This window comes from Haliotis asinina, chromosome 10 (assembly GCF_037392515.1).
Source record: "Haliotis asinina isolate JCU_RB_2024 chromosome 10, JCU_Hal_asi_v2, whole genome shotgun sequence".
Taxonomy (NCBI): domain Eukaryota; kingdom Metazoa; phylum Mollusca; class Gastropoda; order Lepetellida; family Haliotidae; genus Haliotis; species Haliotis asinina.
Window position 1 is genome coordinate 47,712,672 of NC_090289.1, and position 15,805 is coordinate 47,728,476.

The 15,805-nt window shown below is 40.8% G+C and overlaps 2 protein-coding genes across 16 annotated transcripts in view; one reads left to right on the forward strand and one right to left on the reverse strand.

Annotated features, from left to right (window-relative positions):
* Window positions 1-2,782, forward strand: part of LOC137297896 (microtubule-actin cross-linking factor 1, isoforms 6/7-like) — a 100,112-nt gene extending 97,330 nt beyond the window's left edge. For all 5 annotated transcript variants that reach the window (XM_067829872.1, XM_067829871.1, XM_067829875.1 and 2 more), the window contains 2 exons: window positions 289-390; window positions 1,629-2,782. In XM_067829872.1, coding sequence (XP_067685973.1) covers window positions 289-390; window positions 1,629-1,987 — 461 coding nt within the window. In that variant the 3' untranslated portion in view covers window positions 1,988-2,782. The remainder of the gene's footprint in view (window positions 1-288; window positions 391-1,628) is intronic.
* Window positions 2,783-7,747: 4,965 nt separating this feature from the next.
* Window positions 7,748-15,805, reverse strand: part of LOC137297903 (inositol-trisphosphate 3-kinase homolog) — a 55,730-nt gene continuing 47,672 nt past the window's right edge. For all 11 annotated transcript variants that reach the window (XM_067829891.1, XM_067829893.1, XM_067829895.1 and 8 more), the window contains 8 exons: window positions 15,229-15,313; window positions 14,788-14,940; window positions 13,496-13,568; window positions 12,847-12,982; window positions 12,342-12,398; window positions 11,001-11,174; window positions 10,215-10,391; window positions 7,748-9,651 (listed from right to left, as the gene is read on the reverse strand). In XM_067829891.1, the coding sequence (XP_067685992.1) occupies window positions 9,589-9,651; window positions 10,215-10,391; window positions 11,001-11,174; window positions 12,342-12,398; window positions 12,847-12,982; window positions 13,496-13,568; window positions 14,788-14,940; window positions 15,229-15,313 (918 nt within the window). In that variant the 3' untranslated portion in view covers window positions 7,748-9,588. The remainder of the gene's footprint in view (window positions 9,652-10,214; window positions 10,392-11,000; window positions 11,175-12,341; window positions 12,399-12,846; window positions 12,983-13,495; window positions 13,569-14,787; window positions 14,941-15,228; window positions 15,314-15,805) is intronic.

The following is a 15,805-nucleotide window of genomic DNA, read 5'->3' on the forward strand; positions in this document are numbered from 1 at the left end:
CAGTTTGTTTACTAACTCTGACATAATATAATACAATCAACAATGTCATAGCGATAAATATAGCATGCTTATATTCCACCTAATTGTCGATCTACCTGTAATGCGAATATACCCTATTATTCCAATATCCAAGCTTGTGTATAAATACGCATGAATATCTATTTGCAATTTGTTTCAGGGCCCTATGATACAAGTGAGTTGTGTAGGGATAGGGTTACTTCTAACATGGCTCACACGTCTTTGTTTATGACGTCACATTGTCACGTGTGTTCACAATTGCTCTTTCAGCCGGAAGTTCAGCAGATTCGTCCTTGCGGCGCAGTAGAATTACTTCCTCTATGGTGAACCTATCTAATGCTAACGGTTCTCTTAACAAAAACCCAGAGTTTGGTAGGTTTGAGTAGTATAGAATTGTGTCGTCCATGGCAGCGATTATTGTCTGTGTTTTTCTTTCCAAGTATACCTAGTATTATTTGAAAACCGAGCTAATCACATAAACGCAAGACTAATTACAGTGATAGTGTTAGAAATATTAAAATTCAACAGTAACTGTTGTTCATGTACAGTTGTTATACCTTGTCCATACAGGTTAGCCCGCTAAAAGTCCAACACAATATTGAAGTGCTGTCATGTCTGGGTGACAAACGGACTTGATGGTGCATGTCACCGTGCTCTAGTTGTGTGAATGAACGTCATGATGTTAACCACTGGATTACCGCCATCAGATAGCTGAGATATTGCTGATAAACGGCGTTGTACAATATTCAAACTTTGACCCCCGTTTCTATACGGTACATTAAGGCGACACTATCTTGTATAAGGCGACTGGCGAATTTGTTGAAAGAAATGAATTTTGAACAGTGATCCGAAGTACCATATATTGAACAATGATCAGAAGTAACGTATACTGAACAATGATCATTAGCAGCATATATTGAACAATGATCAGAAGTAACGTACAATGTATATTGAACCATGATCAAAAGTTATGTATATTGAACAATGATCGTTGCCTGTATAGTCTAGTTCATGCAGTAACTTTTACTCGCACCTGTTCAGTGTTGCAGTTTCAAAGTTCACATTCGTGTGTGTGTGTGTGTGTATGTGTGTGTGTGTGTTTTCACGTGTTTCTTGTGATACGAAATCCTTTTGCAGTGTAAGTTATTTGTAGAAACAGCAATGCTAGTGCGTCAATTTGTGTATTAACCATTCGGCATAGTGCTTTGCATATTGTACATGTGTCATCAAACGTCATTCAAGCTGAAAATTCACTCCCCCTTCACTTGAAGGGGCGGTGGCATATCCGAGTTTACTCGTCGCTCCGAAGACGCGGGTTTGATTCCCCACATGGGCACAATGTGTGATGCCCAATTCTGGTGTCTCCCGTCGTGTCATTGCAGGGATATTGACAAAAGCGGTGTAAAATCACAGTGTTGTATATAGCGTAACTTACGTTACATTATTTCGTAAATTTCACACATATTAAGTTGAATTTGGGCTTCTTGTTAAATACATGAATTATATAGGTTTCATTTGGACAATTTTACACTTTATATTGAACATCGCTTGTTGACAAACAAGCCTCTTTAGTTGTTATGGAAACGTAAAGGGTATATTTTCGGTTTCAGGTTCAACGGGGAGTCTAAGTCGCTCGAAACGTCTCAGTACTTCATCTTCTAGTATAGCGTCCAATCAGGGTGGCGGACGAAGTACGCGGACTCCCACACCCGGACAAACACCCAGTAACCGCAGACATTCAGGCGTGTACGGCACGCCCAGATCAACCACACCCACACCAACAGTTGCCTTCGGGTCAACGCGACCCAGGTCAAGGCCGACCACACCCACGACGTTTTCCCCTCGTTCATCGTCTACGCCTCAGCGACCCGGAAGTGTTACACCGACGAAGTCTATGGGTCGCACGAGACGACTCCCGTCGACACCAAAGACACCAACGACACCTAGTACCCCGACAAGATTTAAATGAAACATTCCTTTAGTGCAAACGGATCATAAACCAGTAGCTTCCACAATTTATTTACCCCAGGGATCTTCTTGTGCGACTAACGTCAGGTCAAGGTCACCGTGTTTGAAAAGATTGATAGAGATCTGACGAATCCCTGCCATCGGCTTAGTGCGTCCAATCAGAATCCTCGTTCCGCGTGGAGACCAATAGTGTGCTTTGTAACAAGGAATTGGTGCTCAGTGTTGTAATTCCTGGGAGTTGTGCCTTGCAATATAAGTAGTGCATATTTTAAGAATGGGTGTCTGCACGGAGAGTGACGTTTTGAGACGTGTGTGGTGAAAGGAGCCGTGAGATCTGAGAATATGTCTCATATTTTATACAGCAATATATAAGTTATGGCAAGAGTTACGTTTCATACATTTCATTATAAAACCCATTATATATTCACAGCGCGGTACATTTCAAATCAAAATTTTTATGAGATTATAAATATTTTGTTGTTAGTTTGGTTATCATTTTAGACTTTTTACGTATAAAATAATCATGTTTTATTTGGGGAATCTGGGGATATTTAACAATATTACCTGGCCCTTGGGCAAACGCTTGTGAAATACGTCATGTAACTGCGTTCTACGTCATCAAATGTTGCATAAACCTAAAGTGTCTTATTTTTATCTGCAATCGTGTATTTCCTGCCATGTTGTAGTATTGAACAAAGAGTAAAAGACACTGAATATGGGAGGGGAGTGTTTAATATCATGTATAGATTTATTACCACATGTAAGTATGAAAGCATATTAAAATATGTAAACATTTTATTGTCTGTTCTTTAACGCTGTATGGAAACATTTTACATCGAAGGGCACAGTGGATAATGTTGTTGCAGCTCGGCGTTGTTGACGACAAGGATCCGCTGTTGGGTGCAATGAATCCCATTATGAACCCAGGTCAAGCGTTCTTGCGATTGTGGAGGTTAACGTTTAATGTACACATCAACTTTCTCACACCCCTGACCTGGTTTTTATCGATGTTACAAAAGTCAAACAAAGAAACGAAACCTTATTGTGACACTAAGTATTACTGCTCACTAGAAGCTTGAGTACTTTAACTTCTGCTTCTAGCATCGACGTTCCCCGCCTGACCATACAGCCGAATTATCCATTAGGTCTGGTGTCGATTATATGCAGGATATACTGAACAGCACATGAAACATTTTGAAATAAATATACGTTCATCCTTATGCCTTCTATTTACAAACCTGACAAAAAGCCAGAGTTGCGTTACTTTTGCTGCTCAGTATGCAATTCGGTTATACCGTAAAACAAAAGCTAGTAAAAGGAGATGAAAATAAATAACTTGAACCAATTCATGATACGATGAGTGCAATATTTACACTAGTGCATCCACGGCGTTCAATTCACGTGAACAAAGTGTGCAAGTTTGTAATACTTTCAACGTTACAAAAGGCTGGAGTACAGTTACACAGGTCATACATTACAGGGGTAGATGTTTTGCCTCTAATCCTGAGTACTAGACAAATAGTCATTACTCGGTGATTGCCCACAAATTCTCTTCTGATACAGTATACGTGTTCTTAAAAAGAGCGTTGGGTTGGTTATTATTGATTAACATGGTTAAAGCGTTTGTTTGCGACGATGTAGACCCGGGTAACCCACGTGGCACTCGCTGGCTCCGCCGTAATATTGATATAGCTGCTATATTTGCTAAAGGCAGCATGAAAAATAGGCCGCCGAAGAGCGACAAGGTCAGAGGCTAAATAGGTATTCAGGCATCGTAAAGATTTTAAACAAATTAAACGTATATGCATTAAGATGCGTTGAGGGAGTGTCCCAAATTGAAAGAACCAGTCTTATAATGTGACTGGGAAGATCTCTGATTCTGTTAGTTGAACGTCATACTCAGCAAACTTCAAGGTGTATAACGACGGTCTTGAAACAGTCTGAACCATACAATCTTGTGATTGTGACAATGAGCATGGATGCTGACATGTTTCATGCAAGTCAGTGAGTCTGACCAACTGATCCTGTTAGACGCTTCAAACGACAAGACCTTTTGTGCATTATAGGTGTGCTCATAACATTAAATATATATATTAACTTACAAAGCAAACTGATAATGCTCATTTGTGTTTTAAGTCTTTGGTCAAGGCAATAAAACGACAAAACAATTTTTTTTAGTTTTGACATCGTCTACAAGAAGAAATACGCCTTTAGGACTTATGTGATAGATGTTCTTCTGCATTCCTCTTTTAAACGAAAAACGGATGATGTTGTTTCTTGCTGAATTTCGTTCGAATACAAATACTAGTAATCATTGTAGCAACCTCATTTTGCGAAAACAGCGGATCTTCACCCAACAGAACCGAATAATTTCCCCCGAACACCTTGAACAGAGTTTCGCCCCGCAAAGGTAGACAACTCCAGAATCTTTGGTATTTAGCTTAATTTTGCCTTTGACTTGCTTCCAGTTCGTCACTCATGTATTAAATCGGAGAATCGGACAACGTTTTAATAATATTTTATAACGGTATGAGCTATTGAAAAATGGAAATATACAGATCATTTGACCACGTTCCTCACTGCCTGTCACAGTCACAGTGATAACAAGCATCGAACATAATCTGTGAACAGTGTATCTGAAGCTAACAGAACCTTGTATCTGTCTTTACGGCTGTTTGTAGTTCACGCTGGTCAAATCACGTATACCTTCGTGGCATACTCACTACTGGTCATCGAGGCCTTGGTCCATCTAAATGGTATAATCTCAAGTTCACAGTAACAACTTTACCGAACGTTTTACCTGTAAACGCGATTGTCAGCGGTAACTGGAATCAGTGGCTGAGTGATAATTAGGGTGTGATGCTGATGAGCCGTGAATAGTAGTGTGGGGTCTGGGATTTGAACTTCAAGCCTAGAAAGCTTGAACCACAAGGGGACGTAAAACATGTACCTACTTAAACAGAGTGCATGGTGAATCAAACAAGGTACTCGTCTATAAAATACTAATGACGGCAAGACGAACTACGCATGGACATTCACCCATACAAATCCATCGCCAAGCAAGACAAGATCCAACAACATCAGCTCAAAGTCCTTCAAGCGTAACTGCTCCATAAACGCTAATGACACATTATCTGGTCCACTTTGAACTTCAGTATCAATGAAGAGAATTACGAGTAACTATCGTACACACAGCTGAACACAACCACACACAACCCAATGCCTAAGAGCCTGTGTCCTCGTTTGATCTTCACCGCACTGTAACTGCCCAATGTGATATCAAGTAGAACTTACCATTCTCGGCGTTAAATATTTGTCCAGTGAGCTTTCGGAGAAATTGTAGTCTCACATTAAGAGCACACAGGGTGGCATCGTTAGATCAACACACAAAACACCACACACGCGATGACAATATTGTTGATGTTCCTGTTGTTTAGCGACCGTGCCCATGTGTACTGAACAGCAAAAGAAACGCAAATCTGCTTCGTTAATGTAAGACAAACACGAACGCTTTTATTTTTTCAAAACTTGCGTTTCTTTTTACTATTCAGTATAAAATGTATTACTCAAATTAATCACAGCATCCTGAGTTGGAGAACTGTGTTAATCAGAGCAACTCGGCCTCGGGGCTTAAAATTACAGTCATAAACAAACCTCGGCTTTTGGCTCTATATTACACACAACAACCATCAAATCTGATGAAAGAACATTACGCCTTTCGACCTCTTTGCTAAATTTTCTGATCCGTCTAATGGCCAGTGTCGCCCAGAAACGCCCAAAGCAGTCATCAGCCAGTGTAAAGTGCACGCATACATTCGCATAATTATAATGTGAAACCAAGTACTCCGTGAAACTGCTGAGCGGTTCTGACTGCTGCTCCACAAATATTCAGGGATTTCATTCGTTGAATATAATGGCAGGTTCATGCCATGTACGAATTAGTTTGACAGCTTACATTTGGAACAATTTATCTCAGACATTACATAACAAATGATGAAACAAATAACGGATGCCCAAAACAATGCAAGTCGAATTCGTTATTCTTCCTGACTCATCTCGTTCATGAGGATAATGGAAGTACAATCATGATCCATCGTCATTTTACTGAGTGAGTGAGTGAATGAGTAAGTTTACTTTACGTCAGTTTAGCAATATTCCAGCAATATCATGGCGGATAATATCTGAATAGCTTTGCACGTTGTATATATGCCGGGAATCGAAACCGGGACTTCGGCGTGACGAGCGAACGCTTTAACCACTATGCTACTACACCGCCCCTAAAGAATTAATAAACATGGATCAATTAATTAATAAATATAATCGATGTCTGTTGTGATTGTATTTCAAGTGGCGAGTATTAAAGGTTTGTAGTTTGCCTTGTTTAGGCTCTAGTCGTGCTGGTACTATCGAGGGTCCACTGATGATATCGTCAAAGTTGCGCTTTACAGTCAGAAACCATATCATTATCGAAATACGGATATCTGAAGCTTCGAGCGTGCATCATCACATAATTTAAATGATAAACCGTTTTGAAACAAAATTAATTCCATCACTTCTGCGACTAAGACAGCCAGACTTCCGAGTTCCGTACACAAAGACTGCTAAACCTTGTGCATGGATATGTTTCCTAAGTTTCTGGTTTAGTGAGTGAGTGAGTGAGTTTAGTTTTACGCCGCTTTTAGCAATATTCCAGAAATATCACGGCGGGGGACATTCACACATTGTACCCATATGGGGATTCGAACCCGGTCTTCGGCGTGACGAGAGAACGCTTTAACCGCTAGGCTACCCCACCGCCCTTCTGGTTCAGTGCTTGGGGCGGTCCCTAAGAAAGGTTAGACCATCTGTAATAATCATACTTTTATTGGTGCAGGACGATGACTAACACGCTATTCTAAACTGTGAAAATCGACAGTGCTTCAGAATCCAGTGACTTTCCAAGTGAGGAGTCCAAGTAAACTTAGTCTCAGTACTTTTCACTACACTCTGCTAAACGCACTAAGACTAAGTTCACTTAGACTGATGTTTTGCATGATGTATAGATCAGATTTTGTTTTTGTATTTCGGATGACATGTCACATTTCAGTTTCGTCGTATATTAAGAGTGCATGGAGTAGTGAGTGAGTGAGTGAGTGAGTGAGTGAGTTTGGTTTTACGCCGCCTTTAGCAATATTCCAGCAATATCACGGCGGGGGACACCAGAAAATGGGCCTCACACATTGTACCCATGTGGGGAATCGAACCCGGGTCTTCGGCGTGACGAGCGAACGCTTTAACCACCAGGCTACCCACCGCCCCCTCATGGAGTAGATTTACTTCTACTAGAGATGTGTTAATATCACTGTTGACACTGGCTATCCAGACAGCTATTGTAAAAAGGCCTGTGTGCATATGACCTTGATGAAACATAACCTTACAGAGTAAATACCATTACGGTTTTTAATATTGTTTAACTCATCAGTATTCTTACATATGGCGGTAGTCTGTAAATAATCGAGTCTGGACCAGACAATCCAGTGGTCAATAGCATGAGCATCGATTACCCACTTGGCATACGATGACGTATTGTTAAGGTCAACGAGACTGACATCCCGACCCCGTTAGACGCCCCCTATACCAAAAATGGATTGCTGAAGATCAATTCTAACCCGGATCTTCATGGGTTACATTACATTAGGAGTTTGTGTATGTACTAGAACAGATGTTCACTGATAGATGTATAATCGTAGACAGCAAAGCAAATACCAAACACACGGCTAACATTTAATCTTTTATTCGTCTTTCATTTGAAATAAAGAAATAAATAAGAACCTTTTGAATCTATTGTCGTTGTTTTACCCTGAATGAACAAACTGACAGACACGACAGCGAGTGACTACGGGTCTATGCCACACACAATATGGCGCTCGGACAATGTTTCCATGTTGAAATACATTCGTTTATTTGTGCAAATAAGTCTGCTTGGTTTCTAAATATGAGGCAAAACAAATAGCTGCTTAAAATCATAACTGTATCAATGATGAAGTTAAAGCACCGACAGTTGCAGGCAGTCACTGCATAGCATCTGCCAAATTGTTTGGATTAAGCTTTGTAACGGATTATCATATACTGTTTTTCGCTTCTAATTTTACTTATTGCGATGAGACAGATATTATATCCGGTACATACACATTTCTCTCAGATTGAACATAGTGATCCATATTAATACAGACCTGGTGAAATGCCTAACAATCGGTAGCGGTTTTATGGTACCCTACTTCTATAACAGCCAAATAAAATAAATAAAAATGAAAACAAAAATATTAAAACATCCTGGGCAATTGTGTCATTTGGAAGTATGGTGAGATATAAATATTAACCGGCTTTACCCTGCTTGTGTTGAGACATCTTCGACTTGCTGAGTTCGAACCTCGGTTCGAATCCCCGATTGGAGACAAGTCTGTGAGACAGGGAGACAAGTCTGTGGTTTGTGTTTCGCCGTTTCCTCTTCGATGCATTGTTTGCTTCGGTGAATTAAAAACAAAGTCATATGTTTTTAGTTACAATATCGTGACGGAAATTATTCACAAGTCAAAATGAATATTGTAACATATTTTGATACTGCGAGACGTTTTATTTTGTCTCATTGTCTATAACAGTTTATTATTATTCTTTGAATAATCGTTTATGGAACTTGTGTAACTATTTTTAAAAATCAGCTAGAACATAACTTAAATAATATCATTACAAATACCCATACATTATCGCGTGTACACAGGAACGATAAACAGACATAAACATAAAAACGTATGTCGATGAAATATAAAAAAATATATATAATAGTATGTTGATGTTACCCCTAAAACACATACATGTTTTTAGATGCTCTTGTTGCACACTAAGCTCACTCACACTTACACGCGTTGTAGTCTATGAGAGTTTCATATATCCATACAAATGATATAAGACGTACGAGGTAATGCCGTGTTTGATTCTGGATACCTGGGTATTTTCAACGATAACATTTATCTTTCTAGGGACGACATGAGAATACCTAAAAACACCATAAAAATAAACATTGCCAGAAAACGAGAATTATCAAACGCTAGTACTGATACTAATAAAAAAAAGAAATATTACCTGAATATTCTCACTCGGAACATAGTGTCTCCTCTGCTGAAAGTACACCGCGTACCGTATACATAGCGTACATACATCACTATTATAAACTGCCCTAAGGTACACATACATAAACTCAACAGGGATGAAAAGCTATCACAGAGAATATTTTGATGATGAATACAAGGAGTTCCTTCCATGCAGTGTCACAACGTGTTGTCTTCATCCATGAGATGGGACGGGATGGGATGAGAAAGTTATCCCAAGTCCATAGTCCATCAGTGATGTTGCAAAACGAACAAAGTGATTTTTTTATCTCACTCCAAAATCCTGGACTTCCTTGAAATCCAAACAATCAAAACAGCACCCAAATCTGGCGAAAAACAGCACTTCGTTTAAATCTGTTGCCTGTTCTGCGCATGACAATCAGACGGGGAACGTTTACATGCAAGGCACGCTTTCCAAAGAACTTCCCTCCGCAAGGGGAGGCAACTCTTGTCCGCCTCAAGTGTCTCGAGAATGAAGAACAATTTCACTCTCTTGACTTGCTTCCAGTTCATCAAAAATCTGAAATGGGTATTGGATTACTTTCAGTCGTGGTGCAAATAAAGCATACACCAACAAGCACGGCGGTCATTTTCATAGTTTAAACAGCGAACGATCACATATCTGAGAAAAAAACATGTGGTGGACAAAATTTCGTATTCTACCACGCTTGACTGGTGGCTAAACCTTGAGCCAAAACAATATATATTTCATCGTGATGTATTTAATGTAGATATCCTAGTTGAGGTTAGGTCTTAGGTTTGCCGTATTTCGAGATGTTTGACTTCATGTCAAAATAAGACTTGCTTTAACATTCAAACCCCTCCTGAAGATCAATCTGTTTTAAGAGAGTTCTCGCCTCCCGCAATGAACGAGGAGTATCAGCGCAAAATAAATGCACTATTACTAATATTATGTTTACAGCCTTGTCATAACATCCATAAGTCTAAGGTCTGACCAGCTTTAAGATTCATAGGTTCTTTCGTTATGCAATTAAAACCAATGGAGATTGAGAACATGTTCTATACTTCTACAGGTTCAGATATTTATATAATATATACATCAAATCAGCAAGAAACACCTACCTCAATCAAATTATCCAGGCCCGACAGAAAACCATCCTCATGGTTTCCCAGTTGCCATGGTGATCGGTGATTTAACGTCATCTTGGCCTCTACAGGAATGGTTTTTGCAAAGTCTATCATCCAGATCCCTGCATTTCCCTCCTTGTCGTATAGGAATAACAGCGAACCCCCAATAACCTAAAAAAACAGTATTATCTTGGAAAAAACATGTTCTGTCGTCATGGTATAGGCATCACCACTATCCTGAATAAGAATCACCTTCAGGTCAAAAACACCGTTCAGACACTCCCTTAGAGTCTGAAATCGCCCTACTGATTCTAAAAAACGGCATAAACTCATTTTCTCTCACATACGGAGAGTACGCACACACACCCAGCAGTGTGCAGTTTCCATTTTTTGCTTGCCAGTGGGGCCATCTATGCCTGAAAGTTACAGGCATAGATAATTCACTAGCCCGATATTTGAATGTAGAAACTAAGCTAAAGATCACAAAAAGGTAAAATATCATCAACAACAAATAAGAAAACACTGAATTTCTAAAATATTTTGTTCATGCTGAAATAACTTGATAATGATGAACAATTTTATCAGGCTATTTACAAGTGTATTACAGCTTTACGGCTTTACGGAGAAAGTGGTATATTTACAAACTGACCCTATGAAACAAGCCAGTGACTGTGGGGATTTACTGGCCCAACTGAGTATTTACTAGCCACGCTCCAGCGGGCCAGTGGCTACGATGCAAACTGCACACACATACACCTGAATACATAGTGGGAAACGTACCTCGTGTGTCTTGAAAAAGTTGGACCTTTCAAATCTGTCTCGGATGTCTTTTAAACGATCACACATTGCCTTGATTGTGGAGGGACAGCTGTGGATGAACCTGGTGATGGTGTCTTTGACCTGGTCTGATGTCTTTACCTTCTTCAAGTTTGTGTTAGTGTTCTCACCCGCCATCTGAAAACACATACAAATGGTCAAGTACACTGTAGATCTGACTGCCATTTGAAACACACACACACACATGGTCAGTCAATCTACCCGTCAAACAGTTGGTCAGTCATTCTACCCGTCATACAGATGGTCAGTCAATCTACCCGCCACACACAGTCAATATACCAGCAACACACAGTCAGTCAATCTATTCACCACACACAAGGTTAGTCAGTCTGTTCGCCACACACATGGCCATTCAATCTACCCGCCACACACTTAGACAATCTACCTGCCACATGCATAGTCAGTCAATCTACCCGCCACACACAGGTAGTCAATATACCTGCCACACACAGTCAGTCAATCTATTCACCACACACAAGGTCAGTCAGTCTGTTCGTCACACACATGACCATTCAATCTACATTACACACACATGGTCAGTCAATCTATTTGTCACACACATGGTCAGTCAGTTTACCTGCCACACACATGGTCAGTCAGTCTACCTGCCACACACAAGGTCAGTCCACCTACCCGCCAATATTTACACTGGGAGTCAGACTGGGTTAGTGAGTTGGTTTAAATTTGCTTCAAGTGAGTGAGTTTAGTTTTACACCACTCTCAGAAATATTCCAGCTCTATGGCGTCGGTTTGTAAATATTTGAGTCTGGACCAGACAATCCACTGATTAATATCATAAGCATCAATCTGCGCGATTGGGAACCGATCAGGACAAGCATGGATTACTGAAGATACATTCTAACCCAGACCTTCACGGTTAACTTCACTTTCAGCAGTATAACAACCATATCACACGAGTGTCAGCCTAACATGAAAGGATAACCCGGAAGTGACGTAGGTCTCAGACGTTGACCAGTGACACCCAAGGACATGGCCGTGATGCTGATTAACCTCGAAACAGAATAGGGAGAAGCCGGAATCGCTACCAAGAGCTCAATCATAGGTTCCTGGCTGGTCCAAAGGGGCAACACTCTAGAACCAATTGCAGTGCACAAGTCTGCTGGCAACCGTGTCTCAAACCTCCACTAGGAACACCAACACATTGTATTGGATTTGAAGCTGTGCACGAACATCAGTTAACTTAACGTCAATGAAACCTTTCCAAAATATGACAGTAGTATTCCTGATGTTTTGAAGCAATGTCGGTCAATATCATGTTCTTACCCGCACTGCCTCTATCCGGAAACCAAGTTCAGCAGTTGAACTCTCTCGTTCCCTGAACTGAAACAGAAAATACAACCAAATTAGTATAGCCTTTCAAAATAAAAGAGGGGGAGGGGGTGTGGGGTGGGGTGGGTGGTGGTCTATAAGTTGGTTTATACACTGTACCCACGAGTAGACTCAAACCCAGTTACAGACTGCACATATTACTTTCAGATGAAACATCAAGAGACTTGGTAGTCATGAAAAATCATAACTTCCTGTCTGGAGTAGCACTGTGGAAGGTGCAGTGTTTGAGTTAAACTCACTAAGACAGGAACAGTGGTCCGTCTGTGTTTGTTTGTTATTTAACGCTGAACTGACACCTATTTTTAAAGAATCGACACTGTCCCAGACTCGATTATTTCGCCATATATCGCACATGGAACATCTCAGCTATAGTGCATTGTTAAATAGCAAACCATTGTGTTGAGAGATGGTGCAGTAGGTATGTTATAGCCTGACCCACCTGCATGTATCTGAGTTTAGTGATGGCCTCCTGATCCCGCTCTGCTGGTGTAGGAGCATCAGGATCCAGCTTCACCATCTTCTCGTACAGATCCTTCCTGAGCACAGGATTCTTCACCTCAGACTCCAGGAACGTCCTACAAGATCAACAGTTACGGTATTATTCGTTTGTTGCAAAACGCCAAACACTAGCTATATACTAAGGTATCGTAATCGAATTTGGATACGACAATCCAGTGACTAACGTAGGACACCACACAATCAACCAAAGAAAGACGTGGGTTTTCTTTTTATCCTAAATAAAGGTTCTGATACTTTTGATTTCACGGTTGCAATATGGTTGGGTTGACGAGTGACGTTAGAGAGACAATATTTGCGAAAAATCCATAACTTTCGTTCGCATGACCGCCCCCTTTGAAGAAACTGAGTCATAAATGATTTGATAGGGCGTTTGTTTTTCGAGGTTTCCTTTCGCATCATAACAGATCACGGAGTTGGGTTCTGAGAGACATTAAACAGGAATGTGGGAAATTGCCTGTTTACTGGACGCTGAAAATACATAACCACTCCTTCTCACACTAAAACCGTCACATGTCACACACCCTTGCATTCCAACCACGTGACTGAGTTACCTCCCCTGTGTCACTCACCTCTTTCCCATCTTGATGTCCATTATATTGGGGTCAATGAAGTGATGTAGGAGGTCCTCCATCTCAATGAAGACTTGGCCAACGTCAAGGAAGCATGAATGAATGGTTGTGGTTTGAGGCAGGTCGATTTATAAAACTGTTGCATTTGGAAGAAAGCATCAGGTACACAATAAACACGAGCTCGTCTCGGCAGAGGGGTGGTGGGGTAGTCTAATGGTTAAAGAGTTCTCTCGTCACGCCGAAGACCCGGGTCCCGGTGTCCCACGCCGTAATTTTGCTGGAATATTGTTAAAAGCGGCGTAAAATCTAACTCACTCACTCTACACCGTTCTACAAGATTGAGAAACATTCACATCTGTTCTGCCGCAGGGTTTCTAAAATATGCAAAGCATGATTACAATGAATGAGAACGAAATACAGTTTGGCAACTCTCGAAATAAATGGATTTTGTCATCCATTAACAGGACGTAATGTACTAGCTTAAGGCCGTCATAACACTATTACATGTTGTCGAGTACGGCGTTTAACAAGCACTCATCCATCCAACCATTATGCTCTGTTTCCTGACTGATAACAAACACCTATTGTAAGTCTCATCTCTTGTACATGTTTCGTCATGCAGTGGTAGACCGACTCCCTGGTGTGGTGTGACTTACTCTGGACAATGCTTGACTGACCCCGAAAGTTGATAATAACCGTCCCCAAAATAGCTTTAGGCTTATTCGGTTCTCACGGCACAGAAACATGTTTTATGCTACAATTACTCGTTGAACACGTTAGACACGCTCAGCGCGATTGACATTCGGACTATACGATTTTTGTAAGATGCACACCCGCTCTGTGGTACACAACTTCCACCCAATGAACGAATTTTACACGATAGGCATAACATGACAGACCCTCGTTCTACTCAGTAGAAACGTTCTACGCGACGTATACGTCCTACAACACAGACACACACAGACACACACAGACACACACACAGACACACACAGACACACAGACACACACAGACACACACACACACACACACACACACATTCTGCTGGGGATCTGTTCTGTCCCAAAGTCTACACATGTTTGTCAAATCAGCAACTACAAGGCATCGGTAACGTTAATAACTTATCACATACTAATACACAACCCTCAGTGTCAGGACGAGCACCTGACCATGTGATTCTCTAAGAATCTGAATAGCAACATAATAGAGTTCAACAAATACACACATGTACTTCCGGTATGGGAGTTTTTTTAAGTTTCATGCAAAATGATTCTTTTGGTTTAAAGGATACACTCTCCACTGTATTCGACCTCCCTGCTGAAGAATGGGATGATTGGCTCTGTGATGGGATCGTCCATCAAGGCTTCATATGCCTTAGTCTCGTGGTTTTCTTTAGCCATCCTTTTCTTCCAGATTGTGTTTGGGCCAGCAGGGGCGAATGATCCTAAAACAAAGTGTAGATACAGTTTAGACCTGTATCGGGAGATGGTTATCACATCTGATGATGGTCACACATTCAAATAGCATATCCATCTTATCATATGAAGATTCGTTAAATCTGCGTTTCCAAACCGTTTGTACAACGTTCAAACGACATTGTAGGAAATCTTTTTTTCGAAATCAAAGGTCGTGGGCCATGTGCATTGGTTAGTTTCGTGGTAACTGGTGTACCCAGTCAACTGGTATTACATTGTGTGCGCATCCGTCTGTGTCTCATGAACACCTGTCTCACCTGCGTGTCCTGCCACCTGTACCCATGAGTTCTTCCTGTTCTTGAGAATGGCATCACTGGCGGGTGCGGTTAGGTCTAGGGCGGTCTGGAATACAGAAATAGATCCTTAACATCGATTTACTTTAAGACAATGAGACCGTGACAGATGCTGCCATGACCTCTGCTTGCTAAGCACTATGGCATACATCACAGATAAGTATACAGCACGGAATCACATCATGGATAACGCAGGACACAGGACCACCGGAATAGGCACTGTGTCCAAAGGACTTTTGGACACAGAGACACAATTGTACGTATACTGAACAGCAAAAGAAACGCAAATTTCCAAAAAATGAAATCTCATAAATGTAAGTGATCATGTTTATGTCTTCTATTTAAAAACTTGACAAACGAAAATAATGTTTGGTAGATCATGGTTACTGGAATGGTCACAACACAATAACGTAAGCTATGTATGAGGGCGTGCCAGTACAACAATGAAGTCATAGACGCTCAGGACGTCAGGGATACACTTATGATCATGTTTTACATCTTTTGGTCGCACAATGACACAAAACCTCTGACAGGAAAGTCA